This window comes from Carcharhinus amblyrhynchos, chromosome 11 (assembly GCF_965287045.1).
Source record: "Carcharhinus amblyrhynchos chromosome 11, sCarAmb.v2.hapA, whole genome shotgun sequence".
NCBI classification, from domain to species: domain Eukaryota; kingdom Metazoa; phylum Chordata; class Chondrichthyes; order Carcharhiniformes; family Carcharhinidae; genus Carcharhinus; species Carcharhinus amblyrhynchos.
The window spans coordinates 47,153,627-47,176,037 of record NC_137334.1 but is presented as its reverse complement, the minus strand read 5'-3'; the positions used below and the strand labels follow the sequence as shown (position 1 = coordinate 47,176,037).

At 44.3% G+C, this 22,411-nt stretch overlaps 1 protein-coding gene across 2 annotated transcripts in view; it reads right to left on the bottom strand.

Moving 5' to 3' along the window:
• The window catches only part of bbs5 (Bardet-Biedl syndrome 5), a 32,669-nt gene extending 12,767 nt beyond the window's left edge, over positions 1-19,902 (bottom strand). For both annotated transcript variants that reach the window (XM_080199015.1, XM_080199016.1), the window contains exons 1-5: positions 19,773-19,902; positions 18,001-18,083; positions 8,302-8,367; positions 4,501-4,550; positions 2,568-2,695 (exon numbers count right to left, since the gene is read on the bottom strand). In XM_080199015.1, coding sequence (XP_080055141.1) covers positions 2,568-2,695; positions 4,501-4,550; positions 8,302-8,367; positions 18,001-18,083; positions 19,773-19,834 — 389 coding nt within the window. In that variant the 5' untranslated portion in view covers positions 19,835-19,902. The remainder of the gene's footprint in view (positions 1-2,567; positions 2,696-4,500; positions 4,551-8,301; positions 8,368-18,000; positions 18,084-19,772) is intronic.
• Positions 19,903-22,411: the final 2,509 nt, after the last annotated feature.

Here is a 22,411-nt window from a genome sequence, read left to right as displayed (position 1 = left end):
CTATTTCCTCCTTGATGACGGATTCTAACATTTTACCTACAACAGACGTTAAACTAACAGGCCTATAATTCCCCGCCTTTTGCCTGGCACCCTTCTTAAACAATGGCGTAACATTAGCCGTTATCCAATCTTCCGGCACTTCCCCGGAATCCAGCGACGTCTGGAAAATAACCACCAAGGCATCCACTATCACCTCCGCCATTTCTTTCAGGATCCTCGGATGCATTCCATCCGGTCCTGGGGACTTGTCCACAATCAGCCCCTCCAGTCTGTCGAGCACCACCTCTCTAATAACAGTAATGTCATCGAGACCCTCCAGTCCTACCGCCTTTCCATCTCTAACATCCGGCAAATTATTCACGTCCTCCTCCGTGAAGACTGAAACAAAAAAGTTATTCAAGACCTCAGCCATATCCCCATCCTCTACCACTAAGTCCCCCTTCCCATCCTCTAAGGGACCAACGTTCACCCTAGCCAGCCTCTTCCTTTTTATATATTTATAAAAACTCTTGCTATCCTTTTTTATATTAAGCGCTAGCCCAGCTTCATAGTAACACGAGTGTTTACATGAGTGTGAAAGAGACAATTGAATAATTTGAATTAGAAGTCAACCAGCAGCTGGTTGAAATAAGGAGGTAGGTGAAATAGTTCAGATATAAATTGTGGTAATGAACATTACAGAACAAGCTTTACAATTAATTTCGCATTAGTAAAAAAAAAACTTATGTCTGATTTTGCAGCATTTTGCTTTTATTGCTAAAGCTATTTGAATCAATTCTGGTTTTGCACTGATATACAAAATGGATTGGAAAGCTAGTATTTTGATATTTAAATACGAATACTATGGTTTTAAATTCACTTTATGATTGTAAAAAAGACATTTAAACTTTTTTTCAAACTCTCAGCACGTAGTATTTATGCCCTTGGTTTAAGGCATTCATATTGCCATTAGTTTTTATATGAATGGTATAAAGGGGAAAGAAAGCTCAGTAATTCAGACTGGACTGGGAGTCGGCAGAACTCAAATCTTAACCAACTTCCACCTGCCGCATGTAATGTTTTCCCCAGCTCTGAGAGCTTTAAAACACTTGTTCAAATTTACAGTCCTTATTAAATTGAATGGGACTACACAAAGTTAATCTACTGTTAATGGCATTTGCAGAAAGGCTTCCTTCATAACTCTGGAAGGGAGATGTCTCATGGGAGGTCTCTGTGGCAGGAAATTGAATGCTGTTTTGAAAAAATATTTTTGCAAGGATACAATTTAGACAAGACAATGGGGACACATTCTAACCAATCTACATCCCTGAACTTCTGTTCTGCTAGAATGAATATTCTTGACTCATATTATTTACACGGGGTACAGAAACACTGTAAACAAACAATATTCTAGATAATATTTTTATTATTGAAAAAAGGGTCTTTTTCTGCATGGAGGTCGGTCACCAGTGGAGTGCCCCAGGGGACCCTTGCTGTTTGTAATTTTCATAAATGACCTGGATGAGGAAGTGGAGGGATGGGTTGGTAAGTTTGCTGATGACACGAAGGTTGGTGGTGCTGTAGATAGTCTGGAGGGATGTCAGAGGTTGCAGCGTGACATAGATAGGATGCAAGGCTAGGCAGAGAAGTGGCAGATGGACTTCAACCCGGATAAATGTGTAGTGGTCCATTTTGGCAGGTCAAATGGGATGAAGGAGTATAATATCAAGGGTAAGACTCTTAGCAGTGTAGAGGATCAGAAGGACCTTGGGGTCTGGGTCCATAGGACTCTTAAATCGAACTCGCAGGTAGAGGATGTGATTAAGAAGGCGTATGGTGTACTAGCCTTCATCAATCGAGGGATTGAGTTTAGGAGTCGGGAGATACTGTTGCAGCTTTATAAGACCCTAGTCAGACCTCTCTCGGAATACTGTGCTCAGTCTGGTCGCCTCATTACAAGAAGGATGTGGAAGCTAATGAAAGGGTGCAGAGGAGATTTATAAGGATGTTGCCTGGATTGGGTGGCATGCCTTATGAGGATAGGTTGAGGGAGCTCAGTCTTTTCTCCTTAGAGAGACGAAGGATCAGAGGTGACCTGATAGAAGTGTATAAGATGTTGAGAGGTATAGATCGGGTGGATTCTCAGAGGCTTTTTTCAAGGGCTGGAATGGTTACTATGAGAGGACACAGGTTTAAGGCGCTAGGGAGTAGGTACAGAAGAGATATTGGATTAAGCTTTTCACTCAGAGGGTGGTGGGTAAGTGGAATCGGCCACTGTCAGTAGTGGTGGAGGCAAATTCGATAGGGTCTTTCAAGAGGCTTCTGGATGAGTACATGGAACTTAATAGAATTGAGGGTTATAGGTAAGCCTAGTAGGTATGGATATCAGCGGCGCAACTTGTGGGCCGAAGGGCCTGTTTCTGCTGTAGTTTTTCAATGCTCTATATTTAATAGAACTGAACACAACATTTCTTCATACAAGGAATGCCTTAATACAAAATTGAAGATTTAAATAAAAACTGATTCAGAAATGGTCTGTTGACATGTTCTAATCCATCATAAATTCACAAATAGTCTTGCAATACTACCTATGCACTGCAATGACAGTGGTGAATAGTCGAGGACTTCCTGGAACCACGCTGGTAAAGATGAACTCAAATCGTGTGTTGTTACATTTTGTCAGGATGTAAAGAGCTTCAGTTTGACCCCGAAGTTTCTGTAACATCAAATTTTAAATGTCAGTGCACTTAAAAGTATCTGTGAGGCCTTCTATTATGGCTCAGTGAGCAACCATACTGTATGGTGTGGTACTCACCATCAAGGCCTTAATATGAACCATGCTCTGTGAATTAATTGATCACAGGAGGAAGGGGGGAGTTGCACTGTAGCCAAGTTTCATATGTTCTCAAAAGGTACACAGTATTACTTTCCAAAGATTACTATAGCGATCAAGAGAAGTGCTTTTTCACTTTACCAGCCAAAAGTCATTAAGATCAATTGAAACGTGTCCACCACCAGTTCAAGGATTTCACTGTCTGAAATTATCAAAATAATTTTACATAAAAACAAACAATGCTGGAAATACCCAGATCGGGCAGCATCTGTGGAGAGAAACAAAGTTAACATTTAAGGTCCCCTTCATCAAAACTCCTGAGAATGGAGTTCATGATAGGAGGCCCCAACCCTTCCTGATGAGGAGTTCTGATGAAGAATCATCAGCCTGAAATGTTAACTTTGTTTCTTTCCACAGATGCTGTCTGACCTGCTGGGTATTTCCAGCACTTTCAGATTGTATTTCAAATTTCCAGCATCTCCAGTATTTTGCCTTTGTAACTCAATAGATCCTGCAGCGGCTGGTAAGCAAGGCTGGCACTTCATCATCAAACTGTTTCTCTTGATTATTCATTGACTTTTAACTGTCTTTCAGAGGAGATAAGGGCTTTAAAAATTAATCAGGCAAAACCAGTAGTGAAGGCTAGGGATCCCGGGAGGTCAAATCAATAATGGCCATGCAAACAAGGGAATGGAAAAATGAGGATGTGAAATTTTTCAGACTATGGGTTGAATTCTCCCAAAAAATGTCTTAAGTGTCATAACGGCAAGAATAATGGAGCGATCCATGCTGATCTCTCAGGTACGCATCACACCCACAATCCTCCCACACTCAAGTCACTTTTCTGGAAAGTTGAGAGTTTTGTGCCAGTACTGGGCAAGGAGATAAACACACTAATGAGCCTGGCTTCAGAGTGCTCGAGCGCTGATTCGTAAGGGTGCCCCAATCTCACAGTGCACTGGGAGACTCCTCCTCTCCCCCCAAAGACATCGTCCACCCCGTACCCCACCTCCAATCAGCGGCGGCATGTTCCCCCATCCCTTCCCGACATGCGTCAATAGCAGTGGGGCACCTAGGCCCTCCTGATGGGTCTCTCTGCCTGATCCCTGATATGCCTCCCATCATGACCACCTGCCTTCGTGATCCACCTCTGCAAAACTTTCCCCATCAGACACCACCCCACTCATATAGCACCCTCAGATTTCACATCCTCGTGGGCCCCACTCAGGCCCCAACTCCTCGGCACTGCCCCTGGCACACTGGGAGTGCCCATCTGGCTGATGGAGACCAATAGTGATTCTCGTCATTCTCGTGCTATGCCTGAAGGCCGGAGAATTCTGTGCACTGGGATTCGAACAGGGTACACATAGTTAAATGCTACTTTAAATATGCCCTCATGCTGTTTTTGGGTGTGATCTGGTTTGCGCCACTAGAAAGGGACTGGGAGAATCACAAAATGTTTGGCTAGGTGCAAAACCGATTTTTTAGGTTCATGCACTATTCTCTGGAAATGGCATGATTTACGTCGGGGTCACTGAGGTCAGAGAATTGTTTGGCATCATAAAACATCTTAATAGGACATTCCAATGATGTGCAGAGGGTGCAGATTTGATAAGACCATAAAATTCCCCATTTATAGAACGTATACTTCACTTGCTTTAAAGTACCAAGTTTTAAAATAATCTTACCGAATTGGCTGTTCTGGTTGTAATGTTTATAATGCAGTTATAGCCAACAGCTAAAAGAGAAAAAAAGGACAAAATAAATAATTTGGCCATTTTACTAAGAATTTACGAAATTAGCTCAGTACGAAAATTAACAGATGAATTTTATGTAGGGTTGTAAGACATTTGCTAACTATAAATTTTACCCTCAGCATGTAACAAATGAGTTGAATTAACAAAGAGAGTTTTGCCAACAGGTTACAATTCTTTCTAGCACAAGCTTTTGGTTCAGTCCCTCTCAGGGCAGTTCTGGAGTCCCATCTCTCTCAATCTCGAGTTCCACACATCAAAGGCGTAAATACCTCATTTGTTTTTGATTTTCCTGAAGGTTATAGAAGTTTTCACGTAGATGTAAAATAATGCATGTTCAGGTTACAGCTCAAAAAGCTCAATAAATTCTGAAAAAAGTAGAGACCGAGAGTGAATGATCCTCTGAAGTTGTTCACAACTCCCAAACAACGTCTTCTTGGCTTAATTATAACTGAGCAAAATGTCTAAATTTATTCTGACTTAAATTTAAAGTTGTACAAAACACAATAAATAGCCAAATGTAATACTAAACCTGCATCTATATACCTTTATAAATGAGAAGATCACTTCATAGAAACTGGTGATTTACTGGCAAGTACAATTGACAAAGTTGGTTTGAGAACGTTAAATGTGAATTTATGTAGACTACTAGACATCGGTTTGAAGCTCTTAGATTACTTTTAACCACTTAGATAAGATTATAGGAACTTGAGAACAGAAGTACATCTGAGCTGTTTGAGCCTGTTCAACCGTTCAGTTAAATCATGGCTGACTTTTACCTCAACATCACTTACCTACCTTTTTCTCCATATCCCACGATACTCGAGAGAACAAAAAATATCTCTTCGTCACAGTTTTGAAATTCCAATTACTCGAGGTACACGGCTTTCCAGATTCTTACTATCCATTGTGTAATAAAATGCTTCTTTATTTCAATTCTTCGTGGCCTAATTCTTGTTCTGGATTTCCCCTATCGCAGGAATAACTTCCATTTGTAATTTTAAACATTTCAATGAAATCACAAAAGGAATATGCCCTATTTCCACTTTATTTAAATTTTTCCCATTTTTTTAACTTCATATATGGTATGTCGTTATTAGTTAGTTCTTGCTTTTTAATGGGATCAGTTCTCCTGAATTCTGTCGATCACAATTTTAAATGTTTTCCACTGCTGTTCAATTTCTTTTCTTGTAAGTAAATGTTTCCATTTTATGTTCCAAGTATGAGAAACTTTGGGTCCGATTCTCCCATCCCGATGCGCAAGTTTTTTGTGCATCGGGATGGGAGAATCCTGTGTTGGCCATTTCGCGGGATTCGCACATGCATTCCCGACGCATGCAGGTCTCCCACAGCCAGAGAGCAGGCGGAGTCAGAACCATGCTTGAAATCGGCAGGAAGAGAGACAAGTCATTTAAATCTGTTTTCCATGTATTTTAAATGTCATTATCGGGCTTGGCATGGAATTTTCCAGGTCCGATAGCATCTCCCATCCCACCAGGAGTACTTCACTCTGATGGGTTTAGAGTAGCTCTTCACTTGAGGGGAACTAACAGGAGGCTCCGCCAGAACGAAGGGGAGAGCAATCTGTGCCCTCCAGTGGGTCAGGCAGTGGGGGGTGGCGCCCCCTGGGCAGGAGGCAAAAATGAGGAGGGATTTCTTCAGCCAGAGAGTGGTGAATCCATGGAACTATTTGCCGCAGAAGGCCAGCAATTGAGCCGGCCAGCAAACTGCGATCTGATAGATTCTGATCACTGCACATGCAGAAGCTCGGAACTATCAGGCTCTGGCATGAATAGGCCCCATCCCCCTAACCTTTTCATGGTATTCACAATTGTGTCCTCTGCAGTGCACAGAGTGTGGGAGATTTGAGTCTAAACTCGCAATAAAAAGAAATCCTGATTTACGCCAGTTTTCTCACCAATTCAGCGCTTAGAAATTTTTTGGGAGAATCGGGCTCTTCAGTTCTGAGATAACAGTGGAAAGTTTGGGACAGTTCTCCTTGGAGAGAAGAAAGCTAAGAGTAAATTTGACAGAGCTGTTCAAAATCATGAGGGGTTTGGACAGAGTAAATAGGGAGAAACTGTTCCCACTCTAAAAGGACCAAGAATGAGAGGGCACAGATTTAAAGTGACTTGCAAAAGAAGCAAATGTGATGTGAGAAAAAGTGTTTTTCAAACAGTGAGTGGTTCAGGTCTGGAATGCACTGCCTGGAACTGTGGTGGAGGCAGATTCAATCAAGGCATTGAAGAGGGTGTTAGATGGCTATTTGAATAGAAATAATATGCAGAAGTATGGGGAAAAGGCAGGGAAATGGCACTCATTTGCAGAGCTGGTGCACATGATGAGCCAAATGGTTTCCTTCTGCGGCATAAAATTCTGCGATTTGTTTTCCGTACTCTGTTCTCATCCCGTTAAAATTACATCTTTTTCCAATTTATTATTTTGCGCTTTGCCATGGTTGCGCACATTTCAATCTTCATCATAAGCCTCATTATGTTATGACCACTATGGATGGAAATTTTAATTCATTGGAGATTTGGTATTCTGATGAAAAGTCTTTTCACACTAACAAAATGTTGGACAAAAGCCTGAATCATAAACGCTCCCAATGACAGCATTAGTGTCACTAGCAGTTCAGTAATGTGGGACATTCCTGATGTGAGTTCACGTCGCACGCAGCACATCCAAATTACAAAACTTTGTGTAATCTGTAAAAACGGGAGAGTAAAACGTTGCTCTGATTTTAAAATGACCTGATATTTTTTAAGTTGCACTTTTTATTTGTTATTAAATCTTCATTGCATTATAGAATTTCAAATGTCACCTCACCTATTTTCTTCTTAAATCCAGTTATCATCACATCAGTTGCTTCTCTTAATCCTTTTATTCAGTCCAGTTTATTTGACATTATAAAGTTTGTTCTATTCCAAGTTTGTTTTTGATCTATTGTTTTTAAATATTAGTAATTTGTAATACTGCATTTAATTTATGCTCTTCATTTTTGTCGATGTATCACAGTCATTTTGTATTATTCATTATGCCACTATGGCAAGTAGATAGATTTACAAAGTATAAAAACATTTTTAACAGAAACATAAAAATTAAAACATTAAAAATTTTGTTTAGGATATATTAGCCACTGATAGTGTTGCACAGAAATCAACAATTTAAGCAGGCAGTATTGCCAAGAGTAAAAAGGATTTCAATGAGGAATATTTTCATGTAATAATATGCAAGCTGACACCAATTCCTGATTTTTAAAACACTGGAAAATAATTTTGTCTAGACTGCAAATCCTACTTATGGAATGGAGAGCAAATTCAGAGTTCTATCTTGTGAGAGAACTGCAAATGGTATTAGTTATATGCTTTAAGACTCTCTGATGATTTACAAGGATGACAGTGGCACTAAATAGTACGACCAGGCTTGGTGCAAACCTATTGCAGCAAAAATTTACTGTTCAAACATATCTGAAAATCAATAGAAGATTTAGAAATAAGACAGAACAAAAGATTTTTTTAATATGAAAATTTAAACTTAACAATTGTAGTTTCTTGCACTTCAAAACATTGCAGGTTATGCCGCTATTTTTAAAATCTAAATGCTTCTCCAGTATTTAAAAATTCAAATCATGCAAAGAATCACAGAGAACAAAATAATTATCCTTGTTTCCTTTGGTTTCAGGTTAATTCCACAGCAAACCATTTTATTAAGTCAAAACATAGCTTTACTTACATAAGTTAACACGTGGAAGAGCCAGTGAATGCCAGATAATTCGCAAATTGGTCACAAGCAGTCTACCTAGAAAAGAAATAGCAACCATAAAAGCAAACTTGGTTAAATGAATGTCAAAACTATAATTAAACAATAGCCTAATTCTATATTTTGCATCATGGGACATTTTATTCAATTATTGTAATATCAATAGTTATTGTAACAGTTCCTTTAGTTATTGAATGCTAATGTTAATGTCAAATGTAGCATTCTGACGAAAAGACTGGAAGGGGGCATGTGAACAATGGGAAGGGGAGGTGAGGAAGCAATGGAAGAGGTGGGCTGCAGCACAGGGGGCAGTGGTGGCTTCAGATTTAAAAAAAGGCTGTTGATGGAGGCACCTGCTCCTTCATACTTGAGGCCTGAACAGTTTTACTTTTCAGCCTTTCTCCCTGCCCTGATCTCCTCCTGCTAGCCCAAAAATTGAGGCTTGGCAGGAAGTTGCCATTAAGTTATCAATAATTGGTCACTTAACAGCTTCAACCTGGGCAAAGGCAGGCAGGCCGAACTAGACCTTGCTTGTTCCAGCATAAAATTGTGGAGAGGTCAGATGGCCACGACCCCACTGGAAGGCCATGTAAAGAATTCTATGTCCACCCTACACCTACAAATTCAATGGCAGAGGAACGTAAATTCTGCCCCACCTCTCTTGTTCCCTCCACTGTCTCTGAATTGCCAGACTGTTTATCTGACATTCAGTACTGGATGAAGAGAACAGAAATTTCTTCCAGTTAATTACTGGGCAAGCAGTTCCCGTCACTGATTCCATCTCTCTGGCAACTAAGGCGGAGCCAGACTTCGTAATCCTTGTATAATATTTGTCCCCAAGATGAGATTTCAACCACATAATTGCACCTTCATTAGAAGCATGAATTTCCAAACTGTAGCACTGCCTGCCCCTGTCCCTACCTCAGGTCATCTGCTACTGTTTTCTTTTATTTGTTCATGGAATGTAATCTTCGCTAGCAAGGCCAACATTTACTGCGCGTGCCTAATTAAGAACAAAGAACAACACAGCACGGGAAACAGGCCCTTCGGCCCAACGAGCCCATGCCGCCATTTTAACATTATGAGTGCCCTCCTCTACCCATGACCTTTGTCTACACCTCCTGGGGAAGATTGAGGGAAGACTAATTTAAGGACAATTTGTTACACCAATCAGCACATCTTTGGGATGTGGGAGGAAACCACAGCACCCGGAGAAAACCCATGCAATCACGGGAAGAATGTGCAAACTCCCACAGACACCGGCCTAAATCCATTTATCTGCACAGAAAACAGTGATAGTCACTGAGCTGTCATGTTGCCCATCAGATGGTCCAGTTTAAGCCTACACTAACGATGTGAAGCACTAGGCAACTCTCGAAGCAACATCCAAGAGCAGCCCTTGCACGACCCACCGCGTGTATGCCCCTTGTTGGTCAACAAGGTGGACCGAATCACCTGTGAAGTAAAAGAAAAGACATCAATAAACATGCAAAACTTAGACAGACATTTACGGAATCCCCAGAAGCGCAGAAATAAAGCAAGTGAGCCATGAAATATGTTGGATGGTCCATAGGAATCAATTGATTCCCAGGGACGTCCCAAAGCTCTTGATCTTTATTTAGAAAAGTCTCCTGTATCCCTCCATCTCTAGTCCGCTCATGTGCCTGTCTAAGTAAGCCTTAAACAACTCTAGCGTGCCTGCCTCCACCACCCTACTTGGCAGTGCATTCCAGGCCCCCACCACTCTCTGTGTGAAAAATCTTCCTCTAACATCCGAGTTATACCTCGCCCCCCTCACCCTCAGCCCATGGCCTCACGTAATTATTGTATCCAACCTAGGAAAAAGCTTACCATTGCTCACTTTATCTATACCCTTCATAATCTTATACACCTCTATTAGATCTCCCCTCATTCTCGGCCTTTCTAAGGAGAACAGCCCCAAATTGCCCAATCTTTCCTCGTAGCTCAGTCCTTCCATACCAGGCAACATCCTGGTAAACCTCCTCTGCACTCTCTCCAGGGTCTCCACGTCCTTCTGGTAGTAAGGCGAGCAGAACATAAGAACATAAGAAATAGGAGCAGGAGTAGGCCATTTAACCCTTCGAGCCTGCCCCGCCATTCAATAAGATCATGGCTGATCTGTCGTGGCTCAGTTCCACATTCCCGCCCTCTCCCCATAACCCTTAATCCCCTCTCTTATCAAAAACCCATCAACCCGTGTCGTAAAAACATTTAGCGAGGCAGCCTCCACCACTTCAACAGGTAGAGAATTCCAGAGATTCACCGCCCTTTGAGTGAAGAAGTTCCTCCTCAACTCCGTTCTAAACCGCCCCCCCTTTATCTTGAGGCTGTGCCCCCTAGTCCTACTGTCCTTTCTGAGCGGGAAGAGTCTCTCCACCTCTAACCTATCCATCCCATTCATCATCTTATACGTCTCAATGAGATCTCCCCTCATTCTTCTAAACTCTAACGAGTACAAGCCTAATTTATTCAGCCTCTCCTCATAGCTCAACCCCCTCAACTCCGGCATCAGCCTAGTAAACCTCCTCTGCACTCCCTCCAAGGCCAAAATATCCTTGCGTAGGTATGGCGCCCAAAACTGCACACAGTACTCCAGCTGCGGCCTCACCAATGCCCTATACAGCCGCAGCAAGACCTCCCTACTTTTATATTCAATCCCCCTCGCTACGAAGGCCAGCGTCCCATTCGCCTTCCTGACCACCTGCTGCACCTGCAAGCTGGGTTTTTGAGACTCATGCACAAGGACCCCAAGGTCCCTCTGCACCGCCGCCTGCTGCAGTTTTTCGCCACGTAAGTAATAATCCTTCCTACCATTATTCCTACCAAACTGGACGAAGTACTCCAAATGCGGGCGAACCAACGTTCTATACAACTGCAACATTATACGCCAGCTTTTATACTCTATACCCCTCCCTATAAAGGCAAGCATACCATAGGCCTTCTTCGTCACTTTCTCCGCCTGTACTGCCACCTTCAAAGACTTGGGTACTTGCACCCCCAGGTCCCTCTGCGTTTCTATACTCTTAATAGACCTACCATTTATCGTGTAACTCCCCCCGACGTTATTTCTTCCAAAATGCATCACCTTGCATTTATCTGGATTAAATTCCATCTGCCATTTCTCTGCCCAATATACCAGCCTATCTATATCCCACTGTATTGCCTGACACTGCTCCTCACTATCAGCAAGTCCAGCCATCTTCATATCATCTGCAAACTTGCTGATCACACCACTTACTCCCTCTTCCAAGTCATTTATGTATATTACAAATAACAAAGGTCCCAGTACTGAGCCCTGCGGCACACCACTAGTTACAGACCTCCAGCTAGAAAGGACCCTTCCACTACTACTCTCTGTCTCCTATTACCAAGCCAGTTCTCAATCCATCTAGACACCTGTTCTTGTATCCTATGAGCCTTAACCTTTTCCATTAACCTACCACGAGGGACTTTGTCAAATGCCTTACTGAACTCCATGTAGACGATATCCACGGCTCGTCCTTCGTCGACCGTTTTTGTCATCTCCTCAAAAAATTCTACCAGATTCATAAGGCACGACCTCCCCTGTACAAATCCATGCTGTCTATCACTAATCAAATTGCCACACTGTAAATGCTTATACATCCTATCCCTAAGAATCCTTTCCAACAACTTCCCTACCACTGACGTCAAACTCACCGGCCTATAATTACCTGGGTTATCCCTACTACCCTTTTTAAACAACAGTACCACATTTGCTATCCTCCAGTCCTCCTGGACCTCACCTGTGTCCAAAGAAGAGACAAAGATTTGCGTCAGAGGCCCAGCAATTTCATCCCTCGTCTACCTAAGCAGCCTAGGATAAATGCCATCAGGCCCCGGAGATTTATCAGTTTTAATATTACCTAAAAATCCTAACGCTTCCTCCCTCGTAATAGATATTTCCTCTAACGGGTCTACAACTCCCTCCAAGACAGTACCTGAAAACAGGCCCCTGTCCTTCGTGAATACTGACGCAAAGTATTCATTCAGGATCTCCCCCATTCCCTTGGGCTCTAGGCATAATTCCCCTCCTCTGTCCCTAAGAGGACCAATTTTTCCTCTAACGACCCTTTTATTCCTAACATGGGAGTAAAATGCTTTTGGATTTTCCTTAATCCTGTCTGCCAAGACCATTTCGTGCCCCCTTTTCGCCCTTCTAACTCCCCTTCTAATTATCCTTGAGAAGGCAGTGGTGAGCCAACTTCTTTAACCACTGCAGTCTATGTGGTGTTGTTAGAAAGGGAGTTCCAAGATTTTGATCCAGCGACAGTCCCAATTTGACCATTATTGTTATATTGTTACAAATATCAAAGAAAATTAATATAGGCAATTAGCATATTGTTACAAGATGTCATTCTCACCAGAACATCCTTTAGTGACAATGTTAATTTTCTAGGGTGTTTGCAAAGGTGACTGCAAAGATCGATTTATGTCTGGAAAGTTCTACTGTAAACAGGACGGAATGCTACCAAATAACTAGAAGCAATTATTCTTCTGCATTCTCAACAGGTGAGCTGTCTGGAGCAGACAAGACGGCACCATAAACCAGATCTGAACTTTAAAATATTCTCTTCGTAAGAAACATGACATAAATACTTTTCTTAAAGACACAATATTGTCACAGTACACACTGCTGTCGCTGTCCATCTGTGGTGGAGGGATTGAATATTTGTGGAAGTGGTAGAAATCAAGTGAGTTGCTTTGCCCTGGATGTTGTCAAACTTCTTCAGTGTTATAGAGCTGCACTCACCCAGACAACTGCTGCAGAGTATTGAATCACATTCCTGAGCTGTGCTTTGCAGAGTCAGCAGGCAAGTTACTTACCACAGGATTCATAGCCTTTGTCTTGCTCTGGTAGCTACTGTATTGATGTGGCTAGTCCAGTTCAGTTTCTGGTCAATGGTAACCCCCAGGATGTTGACAGTGAACTAAGAAATGATGACCACCTGGTTTTGATGCTGACTTGATCGGTTTCAACAGCAGCACAACCCGTCTTACTACTGGCTCAGTGAATCTAGAAAATGATGGGTCAACGATGGGGTCCCACAATCACAAAGATTTTAAGAGGCGTGGTGTAACTGATAAATCTCAGGATTGATGTGAATGGGGAAATCTATGAATTTGCCTTTGAAATGAATAGATCCCTTGATTTCATACTTGCTTCAATTTAACAAGGAAAATTCTCATTTGTGGCTGGACAAATATCTTAGTAATGCTCCTTAAATCCCAAATAAAAAGATCACATTTTCCATTTCCCAGTTCAGTTACTTTTAAGCCAAATTTTGTGATAATGTGTTGAAAATTTTGGCTTGAGGTTTTGCATCCACTGGAATCAAGACAAGGCTGTCTAGAGATGGCCATCATTCATACAGAATTTGTCAGCAGGGACAACTAAGGCTAAAATATACATATTTTAAAGTTAATTCTCTTAACCAAACAAAGAAATATTTTTATATTTCATATTTTACAATTGTATTCACAATTACATGACAATATCTCCAAATAAATAGGCAAATGAATAGATTAGACATCTTAATTATTAACTGGCATGGACACAAGTCATACAAATTGGGAGCAGATCATTTGGCCTCTTGAGCTTGCTCTGCAATTTGAGAAGACTGTGACCTCAACTCTACTTTTCGATACATCCCTGTTGATTTTCCAGTCAATCAAGAATCTATCTAACTCAATCTTAAACATATTTACTGACCTTGCCTCCACTGCTTTGTGGGGAAGAGAATTATACAGATTAACATCTCTTAGAGAAAACAATTCTTATTTATGTCTTAAATGGGAGGGTCATTTTTTTAAACTGAGTTCCCTAGTCTTAGTCTCTCCGATTAGTGAGAACAGCTTTTCAGTATCCACACCTATTGGACATATAAGATCTTGAGGTAACATATATGCCAGAATTTTATGACCTTGCTTGAGCGAGGCTCGTAAAATCCCACTCGAGACCAACGGAGAATTCTGTTTTGCTGTAACACTTCGGCCATAAGATCACCTCTCAGGCTCAATGGGCCAAAAGGCGTCCTCCTTCTGTGTTACACTTTATATTTTCTATGATTTTAAGTCAAAATGAATGACTTGTAGTACAAGGGGTTAATTCTAATTGTACGTTATGCTAATTAGATACGGTGTACATCATCACAGGAAGTAATGCAACATCACATCCACATCAGAGCAGAGAGACTCATTCAAAAAGAGAGTATAGGATGGTATGGTGGTACAGTGGTTAGCACTGCTGCCTTACAATGCCAGCGTTCGATTCCAGCCTTGGGTGACTGTCGATGTGGAGCTTGCGCATTCTCCCTGTGTCTGTATGGGTTTCCTCCAGGGGCTCTGATTTCCTCCCACAGTCCAAAAAAGTGCAGATGTGCCCTTAATGTCCCAAGATATGTAGGTCAGGGGGAATAGTAGGGTAAATATGTGGCTTACAGGGGTTGGTTCTGTGTAAGATAGTTTGTCAGAGATTTAGTGCAAACCAGATGGGCTGAAAGGCCTTCTTCTGCACTGCAGGGATTCTATGATAGGGCCAACATGTTCCTGTAAAGGGTGGGATCAAAAAATCCAAAGAATCTTGGATGTCAAGGTATATACAGGATTGGATAAGGGGAAAAAAAAGAGCTTTATGACATATTCAGGGGGCTGAAAACAGTAGATGTCTTAGAGGGGTACAGAAAGTGCACAGGGGTACTTAAAAAGAAATTAACAGAGGAAAGAATAGGCATAGAGACATTGGCAGGCAAAAAAACAGAAAATCCCAAGTATTTAGGTATATTAAAGGCTGGAGGGTAACCAGGAAAAATATACAGCCTGTTATGGATCAAAGTGGCAATGTGTGCATGGAGTTTCAAATGAGTATTTTGTAACCGTGTTCAATATAGAGAAGGATAATGTAGCTATAGAAAGCAAGGATATAATTAAACAGATTCGCATTGAGGCGTAGGAGGTAGATGCGGTTTTAGCGGACTTAAAAGTGGATAAATCCCCAGGTCCAAATGAGTTTTATCCTAGGCTGCTGTGTGAGGCTCTGGCACTAACTTTCAAATTTTCTCTCGCCACAGGAGAGGTGCTAGAGGTCTGCAGGACAGCTGATGTTGGGAAGGGAAGTAGGGGGCAAAAAAACAGGTAATTACAGACCAGTGAGTCTAACATCACTGGTAGGGAAATCATAGGAACAAATTCTGAGAGACAGGATTAATTGTCATTTGGAAAGCCGAGGATTAATCAAGAATTGTCAGGGAGTGATCATAGCTAACAAGTTCGATTGAATCTTTCAAGGAGGTGACTACGTGTGTAGATGAGGGCAGTGCAGTTAATGTAGTCTATATGGACTGCAGTAAGGCTTCTGACAAGCTCCCACATAGGAGACTGATCAAGAAATTAGGAGCTTATGGGATCCAGTGCAATTTGGCAAATTGGATCCAAAACTGGCTTAGTGGCACGAGGCCGAGGTGATGGTCTAAAGTTATTTTTATGACTGTTAGCATGTGTTAAGTGGTGTACAGCAGGGATTGGTGCTGGGTCCCTTGTAGTGTAATGTACATTAATGATCTATGAATGTGGGAGGTATGATCAGTAAATTCACAGATTACGTCAAATATTGATATGGTAAATAGCGAGGAGAGAAGCCTTAGGTTACAGGATGATATAGATGGGCTGGTCAGATGGGTAGAACAGTGGCAAATGGAACATAACCCTGAAAAGTGCGAGATGACACATTTTGGAAGAACTAACAATACAAGGGAACAATAGGTTGCTAGGAAGTACAGAGGGCCAGAGGAATCTTGGGTGCATGTCCAAAGACCTCTGAAGCCAGCAGAACAGGTAGATAAGGGGGCTAAGAAGACACATGGGATACATGCCTTTATGAGCCAATATGATCATCTATATCAATGATCTGGATGATAATGTGGTAAATTGGGTCAGCAAATTTGCTGATGATACAAAGATTGGAGGTGTAGTGGACAGTGAGGAAGGTTTTCAAAGCTTGCAAAGGGCCTTGGACCAACTAGAAAAATGGGCTGTAAAATGGCAAATGGAATTTAATGCAGACAAGTGTGAGGTATTGCACTTTGGAAGGACAAACCAAAGTAGAACATACAGACTAAATGGTAGGACTCTGAAGAGTGCAGTTGAACAGAGGGATCTGGGAATACAGGTACAGGATTCCCTAAAAGTGAAGTCACAGGTGGATAGGATCGTAAAGAGTGCTTTTGGTACATTGGCCTTTATAAATCGGAGTATCAAATATAAGTTGGAGTGTTATGGTAAGGTTATATAACGCATTGGTGAGGCTGAATTTAGAGTATTGTGTACAGTTTTGGTCACCTAGTTACAGGAAGGATGCAAATAAGGTTGAAAGAGTGCAGAGAAGGTTCACAAGGATGTTGCCGGGACTTGAGAAGCTGAGTTACAGAGAGAGATCGAATAGGTTAGGACTTTATTCCCTAGAGCGTAGAACGACGAGGGGAGATTTGACAGAGGTTTATAAGATTTTGATGGGTATAGATAGAGTGAATGCAAGCAGGCTTTTTCCACTGAGGCTAGGGGAGAAAAAAAACCAGAGGGCATGAGTTAAGAGTGAAAGGAGAAACATTTAAAGGGAATATTAGACGGGGCTTCTTCATGGAGAGAGTGGTGGGAATGTGGAATGAGTTGCCGGATAAAGTGGTAAATGCGGGGTCACTTTTAACATTTAAGAAAAACTTGGACGGGTTCATGGATGAGAGTGGTGTGGAGGGATATAGTCCAAGTCCAGTGGGACTAGGCAAAAAATGGTTCGGCACAGACAAGAAGGGCCAAAAGATCTGTTTCTGAGCTGTAATTTTCTATGGTTCTATGAGAGCAGGGAAATTATGATGTAGCTGTATAAAATGCTTGTTAGGCCACATCTAGAGTATAGTGTGCAGTTCTTGTCAACACACTATAGGAAGGATGTGATTACACCAGAAAGGGTGCAAAGGAGGTTCACCGGGATGTTGCCGGGGCTGGAATGTTTCAGCTATGAAGAGGCTGGTTAGGCTGGGATTATTTTCCTTAGAACAGAGAAGGCAGAAGAGGGACCTGATTGAAATGCATAAGGAACATAGATAGGAAGAAACTTGTCCTTTTAGCAGAGAGATTAATGACCAGGGGGCACAGATTTAAGATAAGGGGGAGGAGATTTAGGGGGGATTTGAGGAAATACATTTTTACCCACTGTGTGGTGGGAATCTGGAATTAACTGCTCGAAAGTGTGGCAGAGACTGAAACCCTCACAACATTTAAGAAGCATTTAGATGAGCACTCGAAATGCCGTAGCATATGAGGGGATGAACCAAGTGCTGGAAAATGGATCTAGAATGAATAGGAACTTGATGGCTAGCGCAAACATGATGGGCCCAAGGGCCTGTTTCTGTGCTGTAAATCTTTTATGTCTCTGACTGTATCAAATGATCTTGCACTCTCTGCACAACTTTGTGATAAGATGTAGATGTAGCCTGCAGTTTGTTAGTAGTTTACATACCACAACAGGCTCAGCAAAGCATTAGTTTAATAATTCAAGTATATTATAGTGCTAACAAAACTTAACAAAATAAAATATGCTGAGAAAACTTTTCATTTCTAATATATATATATTTCTACCTTTATCTCCATTATTTCCTTTAGTATCTTCAATGGAGTCCAAACAGTCAATTAGGACCTCTCCAGGTCTCATCTTCATTTGTCTGAAGACAAAACAAAAATATCACCAACCACAATCTATAATTCAGTCTGGATATGTTGCCATATCATTCTTATATGTATTATGACCAGCGTTACTAATTGTCCCGGATTTGGCGACTGACAGCCCTCCCCCACCCCAGCACTCACAGACCCTCCTCACCAGCCCCTCCTCTCCCCAGCACCGACTGGCCCTCGGCCCCCACCCCCAACACCAACAGCCCCTCCTCCTACACCCCCAGCACCAACAGCCTCCCCCCCACCAGCACTGACAGCCCCTCCTCCCCCATCCCCAGCACCTCCTCCCCACTCCAAGCACCAACAGCACCTCTCTCACCCCAGCACTGACAGCCCCTCCTCCCCCTCCCCAGCACTGACAGCCCCTCCTCCCCCTCCCCAGCACTGACAGCCCCTCCTCTTCCCCTCCTCCAGCCCCTCCTCCAGCACCTACAGTCCGTCCTCACCCACCCCCAGCATCAACAGCCCCTCACCCTCCCCAGCACCGACAGCCCCACCTCCCCCCCCAGCCCCTCCTCCCAGACCGAGCACTGACAGCCCCTCTTCCCTCACCCCTGCCAGCCTGTCCCCCACCCCCGGCACCGACAGCCCCACCCACCCATACACCCCCCCCCAGCACCGACAGACCCATCCCACCCACCCCCCAGCACCGACAGCCCCATCCCCCCCACCCCCCAGCACCGACAGCCCCATCCCCCAGCACCGACAGCCCCTCCCCACCCCCACCAGCCCCACCCACCCCCCCACCAGCCCCTCCCCACCCCGACAGCCCCTCCCCACCTCCCCACCCCCACCCCACCTCCCCACCCCCACCAGCCCCTCCCCACCCCAGCACCGACAGCCTCTCCCCAGCCCCGACAGCCCCTCCCCACTCCAACACCGACAGCCTCTCCCCACCCCCCCACTCCCCGCCCCCAGCACTGACAGCCCCTCCCCACCCCCAGCACCGACTGCCCCTCCCCACCCCCAGCCCCAGCAGCCCCTCCCCACCCCCAGCACCGACAGCCCCTCCCCACCCCCAGCACCGACAGCCCCTCCCCACCCCCCACCCCTCACAGCCCCTCCCCACCCCCACCCCTCACAGCCCCTCCCCACCCCCCACCCCCAGCACCGACAGCCCCTCCCCACCCCCTACCCCGACAGCCCCTCCCCACCCCCCACCCCTGACAACCCCTCCCCACCCCCTACCCCTGACAACCCCTCCTCACCCCCTCCGGCACCACTTAGCTGATGCCATAACGTCTTTCAATTTTTGTTGCCTCCAGCATTCACCAGTGAAGGCAATCGATCTGAAACGTTTATTTCTCTCCACAAACACTGCCAAAGCTGAAGAGTATCTCCAAGCACTTATTCTTAAAATGTTGGTTAGTTTTGTTACATTTACTTTCGCGTCCCTGATTTTATTTTTGAAGCAGCGCAGTGTTCCTGTGGTACAGCAGCGCCAAGGCTGCAGTCTGTAAAGTTTTATGCTTCAAAAACAGAAAATGCCGCAAATCTCAGCAGGTCTGACAGCCTCTGTGGAGAGCGAACAGAGCCAATGTTTCGAGTCGTAATGTTTCATTTGATAAATATTGAGGTGCGTCGCAGGCGGAGTCAGTTAAAGACTGGACGCTGCAGCCGACCTCCATCTTAGACTCTCCGACAGGACATTAGCAGACACCGCTGCAGATACTCACTGAGGCGAAATGTCAAATCTAACATCCCGATCCTCCCAAAGCGCATCCAAAACGGGCACCATGGCTTCAGTTACCGCTGACCGGCCTCAGGCCTCGCCCCCAGCCAGTGTCACCACAGCAACAGCAGGAGCGCTTCACAGCGCCGCCAATGACCGGAGGGAGAACTGCAGCACAACGCCGCCAGTGACCGGAGGGAGAACTGCAGCACAACGCCGCCAGTGCCCGGAGGGGGAAACTGCAGCACAGCGCCGTCAATGACCTGAGGAATAACTGCAGCACAGCGCCGCCAGTGACCGGAGGGGGAAACTGCAGCACAGCGCCGTCAATGACCAGAGGAAGAACTGCAGCACAGCGCCGCCAGTGACCGGAGGAGGAACTGCAGCACAACCCTGTCAGTGACCGGAGGGGGAAAACTGCAGAACAGCGCCGCCAATGACTGGAGGAGGAACTGCAGCATCCTGCCGCCAGTGACCAGATGGGGAACTGCAGCAGAGGGCTATCGGGTACTGGAGGTTGGACTGCAGCACAGCGCCACAGGTAGTGACTGCAGGGGGAACTGTAGCACAACGCCGCCAGTGATCAGAGGGGAACTGCAGCACAGCACCGCCAGTGAACAGAGGGGGAACTGTATCTCAGCGCCATTGGGTACCGGAGTGGGACTGCAGCACAGGGCAAACAGTGACCTAAGGGGTACTGCGGCAACAGCGCCGTCAATGTCCGGAGGTGGGACTGCAAGACAGTGCCACGAATGAGTCGGGGGGCGGGGGGGAGGGAGAGGAGGAAACTACAGCGCAGCACCCGCCAGCGACCAGAGATGGGACTGCAGCGCTGGGAGGTGCCTCTCCTCAGTTTTCGGGTGACCACAACAGGAAGTAGCACAGAGTAGGAAGATTACAGCCATCAAGTATGTTTTTTTTCTCAACGTAATCAGTTAGTAAAATATACAGTATCCTAAGCTACATTAATAGAGTACAAGAGGTAGAAGGTTATGTTTAACTTGTATAAGTCCTCAATCTCAGTTGGAGTATTGCATCCAGTTCTGAGGGCCACACTTCAAGAGAGATGCCAAAGCATTGGAGAGAGCACAGATTCACCAGAATGGTTCCTGGGATGAGGAACTTCAGTTATGAAAGTAAATTGGAGTAGTTCGAACTTGTTCTCCTGGAGAGGGCAAGGCTAAGAGGAGATTTTCAAAATTATGAGAGGTCTGGTCAGAGTAGACAGGGAGAAAATGTTCCAACTTATGAAAGGATAGAGAACGAGAGGGCACAGATTTAAGATAATTGGCAAAAGCAAAATGATACTGTAGTATCGTTTGGAGTCTGACTCCAAACTTCCAGTTACCTGTCATTTTAATTCTCCACCTTGTTCCACTTTGACCTTTCTGCTCCATATCCTGCTGCAATGTTCCAGTGAAGTTCAACACAAGTTTGAGGAACATCACCTCATCTTTTGACCCAGCACTTTACAGCCTTCTGGACTTAACACTGAGTTCAACATTTTAGATCATAACCTTTGGCCCCACTTTGATTCCATTTTCTTGTTTTTCTTTTTGGTTTGCTTTAAAATGATACATGATTCTGCCTTTTATATCCATTCCAGACAGACCCTTTAATTGCCTTTACTTGTCCCATTACCACTGGCCTTGCACCATCTGATGGAATCTTCCCTGTCCCATGGAGGCAGGCTTGAAGGAAGGACCAAGAACAAGGTAGAATGGGAGGGCATTGGGTTGGTGCACCAATGAGTTCCTGCCCCATGGAGGAGAAGTGTGTGAGTCCAAGGTTATCCATCCAGTAGCAGGAGTCAATTTGAATATTTACCGACCCACTTGTGGGCTGATTGGCAATGTCATTGAAATCTTCCTGGCAGCAGACAGGTCCCCACCTCCCACTGCACCCCCAACCTTCACTCCTGCACGGCAAAACCCAGTTGGTGGCACTTGCACCAGAACTGCATCTGTCACAGAGCCAGAGCTGTGGTTATAACCATCCAGTGGAGAAAGTTCCTCCACCAATGAAGGCCTGGCAGCTGTGGCCACAAACATTTTTAAGCACATATTCTAAGGGGCATATCCATTTTGAGGTGCCCTTGAGTTTTCCTGCCTGCTGCAGCGTCTTCACTTCTCCTGGTGGCTTATACAAGCAGGACAATATTGCAGGCCCTCCCATTAGGCCAGCTGGATGCCTACCCCACTAGCCCTCTCTAATTTGATGTTTCCCCTGTTAAATCATCTGTCCACAGTAAGATTGAGAAAGTGAGAGACCCAGCTGCATCAGTGGAGTTGAGATATGCTTTTAGTCTTGACCCTAGAAAGTGTTCAAAGGTGGTAAGATTTCGCCCATCATCTTTGTCACCTATTAGATTTACCTGCCTTTCACCCATCATGCTTGATGTTGAGGCCTCCAGTTCCACTGGCGAGGCCAACATGACTGCTCCTGTTCATGGGGAGCACGTGTATTCCTTGCTGGAGAGAACCTCTCCCGGCCAGGCCATAAAGACAAGTGAACGTGGATAATTGAGCGCTGGGCTCGCTAAGCACATGTAAATCCTTATTTAAATACATTTGAATAAATTACTCAGTCTCTCACCCATTTTCTGCTCTCGTAAAATTGCGAGAGTTGAGAAATCAGGCGTGA